This window comes from Accipiter gentilis, chromosome Z, assembly GCF_929443795.1.
Source record: "Accipiter gentilis chromosome Z, bAccGen1.1, whole genome shotgun sequence".
NCBI lineage: Eukaryota > Metazoa > Chordata > Aves > Accipitriformes > Accipitridae > Astur > Astur gentilis.
In genome coordinates, this window is record NC_064919.1 from 47,800,727 (window position 1) to 47,812,833 (window position 12,107).

At 37.9% G+C, this 12,107-nt stretch overlaps 1 protein-coding gene across 5 annotated transcripts in view; it reads left to right on the forward strand.

Annotated features, from left to right (window-relative positions):
- Nucleotides 1-11,850, forward strand: part of SMC5 (structural maintenance of chromosomes 5) — a 53,709-nt gene extending 41,859 nt beyond the window's left edge. For 4 of the 5 annotated variants that reach the window (XM_049795477.1, XM_049795478.1, XM_049795479.1 and 1 more), the window contains 7 exons: nt 2,177-2,302; nt 2,981-3,076; nt 3,470-3,574; nt 3,787-3,906; nt 7,983-8,162; nt 8,253-8,348; nt 10,972-11,850. In XM_049795477.1, coding sequence (XP_049651434.1) covers nt 2,177-2,302; nt 2,981-3,076; nt 3,470-3,574; nt 3,787-3,906; nt 7,983-8,162; nt 8,253-8,348; nt 10,972-11,112 — 864 coding nt within the window. In that variant the 3' untranslated portion in view covers nt 11,113-11,850. Of the gene's footprint in view, nt 1-2,176; nt 2,303-2,603; nt 2,755-2,980; nt 3,077-3,469; nt 3,575-3,786; nt 3,907-7,982; nt 8,163-8,252; nt 8,349-10,971 lie in introns of those variants that run through there. The other variant, XM_049795481.1, reaches the window with a different exon arrangement.
- Nucleotides 11,851-12,107: the final 257 nt, after the last annotated feature.

Sequence of the window (12,107 nt, forward strand, 5' to 3'; positions counted from 1 at the left end):
GGGAGCTTTATGTACCATTGAGAGCTGAGATTCCCCACTTCAGATGATTCAGAATTGACTTTGGCTCTGGAAATGGTCAAACACATAAGTATAAAATTCATGTTTCTTGTATAAAAAAGTACGGGTGTGTTGCCTTTTGCTGGATCTTTTGCCTTCATTATAAGGTCAAATATATTTCAGGTGAAGCCAGTTGGCTTTTAAATTTCTCAGATTCAAAATACAGTCCAGTTTTAATTTAGAACTTTCTAAAAATGTTCCTAAAAAATTGTTTATTGAATGTATTACAGAGCATACACAGATACGTAATACAACATAAGCATTGTGGTGTAGAGTTTTATTTGTGCTAATTCAGAATGACATAAGATCTTGGCTGTAACCAAAAGGAGGGCCATCCTCCACTTACTGCTGTTTTATCTGTACAGCTGTAATGCCAGTCCTTCTTGCCCCCATGTGACATTTCCCTCCTTCTCAATAGACTTTATGAAGGGGGGGGGTGTTTAAAATAAAATCTAAAAAAGTCTTTCCCCCCCCCCCCCTTCTGAAAACATCGACACAGTGCAGAAAAATATCTTTACAGTGTGTTTGTGAAAATTGTGAAATGCTTACCTCTAATGCAAAATCTATTTCCTAGTACTTGGTGGAGGGAAGGAAAAACAGGATTTTTTGAGTTGATACACTCTGTAGAGAATGGCAACCCTAATTCTTGAGTGTGCGAACTCCACTCATGCTCACTCATGATTGTATCTGTTACTACTGCTTCTGTGGTATATAGTAAATAAAGATTAATTAAATTGCCAGAAAGTAATGCGAGTTGCTATCAGTGTCTGTGTCCTGTATTTTAAAAATGTAGAACAAACATTTATCTAACTGTATAATCTCCAAATGAACACTTCAAAACTTTTGTGCCACTGGAGGGCTCCCATATTTAACTGAAATATACAAGAAGATAAAGCTCTCCCAAATGTAGGAACATAATTAAACTTTCCAAACTTTCAGAAGAAAGTTCTGAAGCAAAATACTGTGTGTATGGATTTTGAGTTAGAATTTTGTGCCTTTAAAAGAAATGAAAACAGTGTATTCCCATGGTGTAACTGTCTGTTAGAATGATACATTGCGTGTGTAATCACTGAGCAGATGTGTAGTAAAATAACTTGGATTAAAAGCTCCAGTATCTTGGTATGTACTCCTTTTCACTTCTAAGTGGTTGGCAGTTCCCAGCTATCTCCAGTTGGGTGCTTACCCGAGCTGGGAGACAGCAGCCAGCCGTTACTCTCAAGCACTGCCAGCTCAGCATTTGGAAGCAGCAGGCCTGTGGTAGGGACCATGCGTATAGAGATAGGCGAGTGAGATTTTTGGGAGCAGAGGGGAGGAGATACTTAAGGCTTCCCAAGTTTTTTGCCTGAACAATGCTTATTTGAGATAATCTTTAACTTAGTGTTTCATGAAGGTATCATATTTTGTGTATTGTATTTTAACTACTGTTGTGGTAACATTGTATTGTGAAAGTCACAGGGCTGGGCTGGCCACTTACCTGTAGTAAGTTCTAAAGAGTTTAGCCTTGACACCAGTGTTCAAAACCAGAAATGGTACCTGCTCTTCACTTATTTTTCAGCACTAGTTTAAAAATGATGTGTGTTTCCATTTTGTATTTTGCTGGCTGTATTACAGAGGTAGAATATGAAACAGCAAGGAAAGTACTTCTGATAGTATAATTATGTTTACTCTGTAAAATTTCAGCTAGAATACCATTTGGTGTACATCATGTCCACCATGTTCTCCTAAGCAGTAAATACAGTTAAATGGGAGCTAATAAAAAGAAGGCTCACAGTAGTTGTGTTTTGGCTTATAGGAGATTTCCTGTAAAATAGCCTGTTTTGAGGCATGTATTGAATCTACATGCACAGTCCTCTAGTTGAGAGAAAATAAATTTAGCTATATTAAAAAAACAGGCTTTTGATCCGTTTACTTTGGCATCTGTTGACTCTGAGCAGAGAGGCAGTATGAGTTCTGTGTGTTGAAACAAAGATTTTTCGATCTTTAAGCAGTCTGATTTCACCTACATTCCCTGACTCGGATGCTGTTTGTTGCCAGTCTGCTAGTGTCACCTCTGGAAATTTATAATAAAGTTTTTAAAAAAAAAAGTGTATTTTAATATCTTTAATATCTTTTCTCACAGCAACGATTTTGTGAACTGGATGAGAGGAAGCGACTTCTTACAGAGAACTGCAAGGAATTGCTGAAAAAAGCTCAACAGGTCTGCAAACTCAGTCCGGATCAACGTCTTCCAAAAGAATTTCAAACTGTATGTACAAAAACAAATCTTCACATATCTCTTAAATTTCGGATGTTGTACACCATTCTAACTTCTCCAGCAAAGAATATTACATATTTTTTATTAGAAGGCTACCAGTAAAGGATCATGTGTACTTCTGTTACTGTTGACTCATATATTGTCACTTACCCTTTTAAAGCACATTAAATAGTGCTGGGATATCCTATATCATTTTGTTTTATGCACAGAGGAATGAAAATTTGATCTGAAATTTCAGTTAAAATCCATAGTCTTTTGTTCATAGAAATAATTAGAGGCCATATTTTTCTAGCATCTTGGTCTGATGGAGCAATGCAAAAGAACTGAAATCTGGGCCAGCCTACTTACCTGGAGGTCTTCCCAACCTCTAGAAGTATTTGCATGGCTTAACTAGCATAGCCTCTGGCTTATACCAAGTCTGTGAGCATCTGTACCTGCACAAGGTAGGCAACTAAGGAGCAATTAATTGTGAATCTTTGTTAGGTAGTAGCACTTCCAGCCTTTTTTGTCCAGAATAGTTTGTGAGGGAATCTTCCTGTGTTAAGTTTTGAATGTGTGACATCCTGATTAAAAGTATTAGAATATTTTATGGCTTATTCAATTTCTTTTTAGCGAACTTGAGTCCTTCATTAGCATTGCTATGTAACATGTGCATCCTTTCTCTTCTAGGCTTTTCAGGCTCTTCCTACCACGTTGGAGGAAATTGATGCTTTTCTGAATGAAGAGAAAACCAGGGCCTCCTGTTTCACAGGCCTGAATGCTTCGGTATCTTCTGCTTTCCCTCCGCCCTCTGTTCCTCCCCCTCCACCCGTATTGTACTCGCTTCCCACTCTGTGCTAGATCTCTTGGTATAATAAGCTAGACAGCAGGAACAATGTGCTGTAAATGCCAGATTCTGCATCTATTAGAATTTTAAGTAGGTTCTTCTGAAAGAACAGTGTGTTCTGTGCCTTTAAAAAAAAAAAAGTTGCAGTATCCTGAAATAAGCAATGCTATTCAGTTCTTTGCTTTACAGCTAGGAAGGTGTCTTGTTCAGTGTCCAGTGCAATAATCTATACAATTGTGTTTGAACAGAATCAGTGCAGTGTGTTATTTTTACAGTCAAGGTCAGAATTGGCAAACATTTTGTTGACTGCTTGGTTTTTTTGATTCTGGCAGGTTGTTGAAGAATACAATAAGCAGATAGAAGAAATACAGCAGTTGACGGAATATCTAGAGGAAAAGAAAAAGGAATTGGATAACTATAAGCAAAACATTTCACAGGTAATAACTGAAATTATCACTTCTGTGTGATACCAGTATATATTTATTAGAATAGAATGTATATACAGAAATAGAGAGTAACATTCCAAGTTGTCTTGAGTGTGAACTGAGCTGTTAGCTTCTGTAATTATGATATTTTTTAATTTAAAAGCTATCTCTAAAGGAAAATTCAGTTATTAAAAATGGTTTTACATGGATATGTCTGCTTCTAGGTCAAAGAAAGGTGGCTAAACCCCTTGAAAAAGCTGATTGAGCAAATTAATGGGAAGTTCAGTAATTTCTTTAGTTCTATGCAGTGTGTTGGTGAAGTTGATCTTCATGTGGAAAATGAGGTATGATTTATTTTTCATATGGAAGAATAACATTTTCGTGCATCATCTTTTGCTCGTATATTGCTAGAAAAAAAATTACAAATTGCCATTTGGATTGTAGGAAAGATGTTCTTTTAAAAAAAACCGCAACTTTTACTGATGAACACACTTTTTTTGTGCTAGAACTGACTTATCAGTCTGATTAAAGGAAGATGAGTCTTTGTCCAGATGCATAGAACTTCAACTCACTGACTTTTGGAGATTTTTCTAACTTATAGGGCTCGATTAGAAACGTTGTATTTACTTTAGCTGTAACTCAGATTTATAAAGTTAGTGATTTAATTCTCCAGTTTTAGCTAATTTGTGCTATTCTATTACCATTTAGATGATAAATCTAAATCTACTATTATTGTGTTGTACTGAGTTGGTTCTACACGTAGTTGCTACTCAAGTCTGCTGGCATTTTGCCTGTTTTGGAAGTAGCAATCATTTGGCCCAGCCTCTTATGCCCCCAGTAACATTTATAGGCAGGTTTTACCCCTGATGAAGAGTTTAAAGCATCAATCGTACCTTGGGGGGAAATACTCAGTGCAATGGGCTGAAGAGAAATTAAGTATTTTGTTTTAAATTGATCTCTGTAATGATGATTTTAAGACTCTCATATGTAATGCATAGACTCCACAATAGTGGAAGTTGACACTTTAAACATTTTTTTTGCTGTTGTAAATTACTCAAGCAGCTTTTCTTAAAGTATTTGAAGCAGTAGTTATTATCAGAGGCAGAATAGTGACTGACAAGGCTCTTTACATGAACTGCATTAAAATGTTTGCATAGAAACTAGTATTATAAAACACTAGGACATTAAAACATGGCCTTTTCAGTTCTTTTGATAGCTCCCTACAGAATCAGATCTATATTACACAAGTACTATCTTTTATCTAAAAGTAAGTTGGGAGAGAGTATACAGAAAAACAGTAAAGCAATTTAAAAGCAAAGGGAGTCTGAACTGTCTTTCTGAATATGTTCTTTGGAAGGTCTTGCTTTTCTCTTGCAAAGATGTCACAAATAGTTTAAGAGATTAGCTAGTGGTACTGAGCCAATGACAAAACTTTCTCATCAAGCGATCAATGCCTGTAATAGAGAGGTGAATGATCTGTTCTAGAGCTTGGATTCCTTACCTTTCTTCTCTGCAGGAGACTTATTTTGCCCTGACCTGCAACTATCAAAAGAGAAACACTTGAGGCAGAATTATCTTTGTTAGAAATATTCCTGTGACACTGAAGTTCAAGCCTCTGTTAGTCTGCCCTACAGGAACCTTGAGATCTCATGATGTTCTTGGTGAAAGTACCTACTTTGTGAAACACTTCACTAGGTTCTTCCTTGGCATCCTAGCAGAAACCTTGGTGAATGTTCTGACTTTCCTTGGTTGCACTTGGTGACCAGAATTCAGAGTGCTAGTAGTAATAACCCTTGCCTTCCTCGATACCCCACAGGGAGTTTTGAGCATCATTCTTGACAGGTCCTGGAATATCTGTCAGTTACATGAACTGGCATTCCCAGTAGTCTGGCAACAAAGGCCTGACTTCCTGATGCCATTGCGGCTGTGCTGGAGGGTGGGTCTTTTTTACTGGAGGTTTTGCCAGCATGTAGCTTGTATACTTCTCTAAGCCTAGTTTCAGTTTGTGCCAGTGCTTCTGAAAGTACAGTGGGCTTAGAGGCCTTAGGTCCTGTTTATTTCTCCATACGTGAAGTCGTTGTGTTCTTGATCTCCCACAGCTCCATCCCTTTCCAAAGAGTATCGTAGAAGCTCTGCAAGTATCTGTTAGAGGAGAAACAGGAACAAAATTGTGAACTTAAGGATATTTTTTCACTCTGCTATGCTATGTGTTCCTGGTCATAAGCAACCAGACTAGTGGGTCTGTTGAGATTGATCCTGACAATCAAGTACCAAATCCTACTAAAATGGAGAAAGTTCATCTAAGCTATGGTGCTGTTATCTTCACTGATGAGGATAATGTCTTATTAGCTCCCCTTAGCAAAATACCACTTCCAGAAAGGTCAGTGCAGGAACATTCATTTGTTTTGAAAGCATGCCCCATGATTTTCCTTCTTAGGTTCCTGATTGAGGCATGGCTATCAAACTACAATCTGCAAATCCAAGAAGCTAATTGTTCTTCTGATAAGCTGCATTAAATGCCAAAGAAGATATTTCTTCCATAGTGGGGGAGAATGAAATGGTAACCAAAATCAGCTTGCAAATAGTTATAGTTGCATTAAGCATTGCTTTGTTCTGGTGTGTCTGTCATGGTCATATAACACTCCTTCTCAAGGCAGGTCTTCAGTTAATCTTTGAAAGTGCCAGCCTGTTGCCAGCAGGGAAAACATCGAGGGTGAAGAATGGTGACCTGTCATCAAAATTGGAAAAAGTTGGCACTTTACAAATGTGAGTTTATAACTACGTCAGGCCACCTTCATTCTCTCCTAAAGTGTGTATGCATTTGCCTCAGCCTCAAGGATTCACAGTTCATGTTTCTGTAATACTGGTACACCAGAAGAACCAGAGGTTTGTAGTACATGAAAGTAAATACCAGTGTAAGACCTTACACTTTCCAGTCCTGAGGATGTTTGTCTGCCTGCAGGTGTAGTAAAATACCAGGAACACCAAAAGATGGCTTGCTCTTCTGATTTAGCACATTAGCTGATTTGAGAGGATTTGATAGATCCTCTCCAATGTTAGATGCTATTTGGTATGTACATTACTCTTCCCAAAGCAAGACCTGAAGGTAGCAAAGAAGCTGAAAATTGTTCCTACAGACTTGAAGTACCTTAAGGCAGTTTTAGGACTTTAAGATGGTATGGCTTATTTACTTCATGGTGGCTTTTAGACCTTGTACTTCATAAAAGCCAGCCCTCCAATGGGACTCTGTTCTGCCAGGTCACCCAGGTTCATATGCTTCTTGATGACTGTGGTATGTGGCAATCTGAACCAAAGTGCCAGCTTCTATGGGATGGGTTTCTCATTGTCTCTTTGCCATAACTATCCTTTCTAAATCTAGAAGTATTCTGTGAGTAACCATCAGGAATCACCTCCAGTCCTTTCTTTTACCCTAAGCATTACAATTGCGTTATCAGAAGAACATGAGTCGATGACCTCCAAGTACAGGATTTATGCTTCCACAGTGAATATGGATAGACCTCTTGGAACTCGGATTCCTTAAACTTTTGAATCTTCCCAGTAGCTCTCATTAACTTGTTAGGCGCATATAAAGATTGTGGTTTTTGTAGACCAAACAGTAAGCAATCAGCATGGGCTTTCTTCACTGGGGACTGCATTCCCATCCCTGCACCGAGTTTACCTGAACTTCAGAAATACTAGCAAGTACTCCAAAGATTTCTTTTTTTCTGTGAATCATGAATGTATTTCTTTGCATGGGCCTTCTTTTGAACCATGTCTGTTGTTCCCACACCTATACATCATTGACTCAGACTTCTGACAAGTGTCAGTTTTCTATTAAAGAAAAGGCCAGGGTTGGAATCGTCATGTGTGGTTTTCCTGACTGAGTATGAAAGGCAAATTGTTGTTTTGGATTTTGTTGGGGTTTTGTATGTCAATCTGCTAGTGGAGGAAAAGTGAAGGATTTTATTAGACTGCTTGCGCTTGAAGAGGTTCAGATGGGGTCTTAACCTACACACACACACACACACCCCCTATCACCCCACTGTTCAAGTTGATGGCATCCTGTACCACATTTTTTCCGATGAATGGAATTTATAGGGACACTGCTTCCTCCTTTTCCTAGCCAAGAACTTTTTTTCTTGTCAGTGTTCTTGATAAGTATGAAGTCTTTCTTACCAGGAATTCAGAAATTAACAAGTCATTGTCGTGGGGCGGGAGTGGTATTGAAAATTCTCCCATCTAACAAGAATAGATCAGAGTTAAGGAAAATATATGAAACTGAATTAATATCTTAAGTTGAACCTGAGTAGTTTGTAGACCCCTGTAGAACACTTGACATAATTTTCCTTTAATTTGCATGTCATTATCAAATAAGCTGTAGTACAGAGAAACTGAATTTAACAAATACTGGCTTTTATAGGAGGAGTACGATAAGTACGGGATTCGCATTAGAGTTAAATTCCACCGTAGCACTGAACTTCATGAATTGACTCCATATCATCAGAGTGGAGGTGAGAAAAGTGTTTCCACTATGTTGTACCTGATGGCTCTACAGGAACTCAACAGATGTCCTTTCAGGGTTGTAGATGAAATAAATCAGGTGAGGATCAATTGTGCAGTATATAACCTCTTACTATACAGATGCTTATGACACATTGGAGATAACATACTTTTTTCTTTTTTCTTTTAGGGAATGGATCCAATGAATGAGAGAAGAGTTTTTGAAATGGTTGTGAAAACTGCTTGTAAAGAAAGCACATCTCAGTACTTCTTTATTACACCAAAGGTATGTGGCATAAAATGAAATTGAAAGTTTAATGTGTAGGAGAGTTGAGTTTTGTGTGATAATAATCCTGCATACGCTGTACAACTTATCTCTGGTTTACCTAAGAACTTAAATAATTATGCTTAATATTACTGTGAGAGAATTTGTCCATTTTAAGGACAGTCCTGGCAGGAATTCAGACAACTTACACCAAGGCTCATCTTTTCCTAAACACATTCCGGAATTGTGGCCCCTGTGGAAGTATCACAAGTTAATTACCAGTGGATAGGGGTACCATGTAACAAACCTGTCAAATGTAATGCCTCTAGCTCACACAGAATTGGGATTGTAGCAGAGACCAGCTTCCAAACAAGTTGGATAATGATACTGGAACAGGCTAGTATTGCTGATGTCAAAAGAACTAGAGGAGTCCCATATTAATGGGGGAAAACTATCCAAGTAATAATCTGAGACTTAGAAGCTCAGGAAAGGTCAGTGCTACACTCCATGGAGAATGTCTTGAAGAGGGCTTTTCAGTGAAGAATGACCAGTGCTGAATTATGCTCTTCTGTTAAAATAAAAAAAATTATAACTGACTTACTAAGTGACACGGTGATGTGATGCTGTGGCTTGAAAGGACTAGTAAGTAGGGTGGCTGTTCACCTGTGCCTTTACACAGCCTAATGTTATGTTCAACTTGATCCAAGACACATTGAACCAGGAAAGGTTACTTTCCTGTCCACATTACTTCATTTTTGTTCTGTGTTATCTGTCCCCTTCTGTCTTCTTGCAATTTCTCTCATTGGATCTGCTTTTCTGTGCTGTCTCCTACTTCAAGAAACAGGAGAGTGGTTTGGATGTTGAAAGGATAGAGGTAGCTCTACTAACTATAATACTTCCCACATATGAGGAACTGTAGAAGATGATAGTCTAGGGTTCAGAGTCTGTTTTAGAAGTTGAGCTCATTGTCAAATATTAAGAATAAAGAAGGCAGAAAATTGAGTGTGCAGAGCTAACCAGAAAAATCAGAGTAAAAATGAAACAGAAGTAAGAAATTTCAGAGGCTTAAAAAAAAAACTCCTCAGTTTAACATCATGGTAAGAGGAAGATGAAGGAATATGTTGTACCACTTTCAGCAGTGAGAGATGGCATTACGAAGAGGTGGCTGAAGGTATTTCTTTCTTCTTCCCTCTCTCTTCCCCACTCACTGCTCAACTGCAAGTAGGTGGTAACCACCTACTTGTGAAGTTCACCTACAAGTGAAGTTATAATGGCCTACCATAAAGAACATTATTGAGGTAGCACTTCATGTAAAGGTTTTAGCCAATGAGATAGTTTGAGTGGGCTGCCTCAGAGGGTAATTAAAAGGCAGTACAGAGCAGGCTGAGGAGAGAGCCAGACTCGGCTGTGCCAGCGGCTCACCTGCAGTTCCTGAGCCTACGCTATATGTCGTCACTTACTAGAAAGCAAGTATGTAATCACATACTAGACAGTATGACAAATTGTCATACTAAGCTAAGTTCTGTGTATGTATCCAGTGGATACAGGAAAAACTGTTACCATGGGTTTTTTTCAGTATGTTGACACTTTTCCCAGCTGTATTTTTAAACAAGCTACAGAGGGGAAGGGATATAGATTAATATGCAGTAGAGTTGATTAGGAAAATTGTATTCTGAATAGTTGTGATTCACTGTCAGAATGAGTATATGAGTCTTGGGTTTGAAAAATCAGTATTTTAAATATTAATCTATGCTGAAACAGATTATATTTATTAAACATGCAAATAATCAGCATGTTGGGAGTGAATACTTCTTTGCTGTAGAGCAAGATTAGAATTCAAAACAATCTTAGATTAGGTAACTTTGTTTGAAAACAGGATGCATTTCAGCACAGAACAAGCATAGGACTTGGTATTTAAGTGTGAAAAATCAACGGCAGCATCTGGTCAAAGGCATAAATGCCTAAATGACTGGGGAGAGAGAACTTACTGTGGGTGACAAGTTGAATGTCAGTTGCAAGTAAATTGCTAAAAGTCATCCTGAGCACTGCAGATAACCCTACAGCTTCCATGACATGTATCAGTCTGCTGGGTTTGCGCCTGACAAGATTTGGACTACGGTAAGTGTCCGGTTTTAGCTGTTACACTTCGGAAAAGTAGTACAGTGGCTGGAGTTACTCCAGAAGACAGCAATGCAACTTTTAAGAAGTTTTGACAGTTTCGAGTTTCCGCTAATGGAAATTGCTTAGTTCAGAGGAGCATGAGGCTGAATAGAGATGTAATAATTGTGCCCATGTTAACTCCACCTCCTGCCCTGCCCTGGCAAAAAAGAAATACAACCAATACTCCCTGCCCATTGTGGATATGGCAAAAGAGTAATGACCTGATTTGCAGCAAGAAGGTACAGATTAGATATGAACATTTTCTTGTAGTAGGAATAGTGAACCATGGAAATTGTCTGAAGAATGAGGAGTCTCTTTGGGGAATATCTAGGAATAAATATGCATCATCTGTCAGAAAGGTTATAATCCTGCTCTATTGACCTTTTGAGATGTAAGGCTTTATGCAGACCTCCTTCACCATTTTTAGATAATGAGGAACATGTCTTCTAGCAATTTTGACTTTGGTTTTTGTGTTTTTCACCAGCTCCTGCAGAATCTCACTTACAATGACAAGATGACGGTGTTATTTGTCTACAATGGACCTTTTATGTTGGAGGCAAACAAATGGAACTTAAAGTCTTTCTGTAGGCGGCGGCGGCGACTTGGAAGGATGGATGAACAGTGATACATACATACATTTATATATATAAAAAATATATAATGTTTTTCTAGAAATTTTTGGAACATCTGGCTTTCAAGACTTCAGAAATTGTGAAGGATAAGAACCTGCAAAAAATTGATAATTAAGAACTTTGATTCTTAAAAGGTGTAAAAGTGTAACAGATTTGAAGCACATTATTTTGTTTCAGATGTTTCAAAGTGGCCTCTTTCACCAAAGAGCCTACTTTTTCTCAGTAGTAGTTCTAAATAAAATGGAATTTTCTGGTATTTTGCTGTTTTGTTAGTAATGTAGCATCAGAAGTACAGTTAATGCTTCTAGGTTATATTGGACTAATTCTGTGTAGGGGAGATGTTGGTTTGTTTGTGTTTGTTTTTCCAAAAATTGGAATTTGCTTTTGGTAAATAGTGTTCTGGTAACACAGTTATGCATGTTCTCCAAACTTTTCCTATTGAAATGGAAACTTTTAGAATGAGTGAAGAAGATGATGTGTAGGAAGGGAATGGTTTGTAAGTAGCTGTGCTTGGGTTTTTTGGTGAAAATATACCTGAAGTTAATATAAAGAATATGTTATTGTTAGAGTAATATACTTTATTATTGTTATTTAATATTTTTGAGCTAATGTTTCATTCTTATTCCTGGAAGGATAAGGTCTTTATTTTTCTAGCAAGTCTCTCTCAGCAAGGAGACTGACAAAGAGCCAGGTTTTTTGAAACAATGAGCTAGTTAGCTTGCAGAAGTAAAACTAAGCAATATTCACTTTCTGTTGTGGTTTTTTTTTCAAGTGAAACTTTTTGGTGATAAATAGTCCTGCTGATTTCACATGTAAGTTAAAATCAGGAGGCTTTTGTGAGAGACTGAAAGAGTTAATGTCTCAAACATTGTGGTGGGGCAAGTTCTGCTTAACGAAGAACTCTGCATAATAACAAACCCTGCACAGCAAGGAACCACAGGTGAAAAGAAGCCCATCAGCACTGGACATCAGCAGCAGGAGGGGGAGG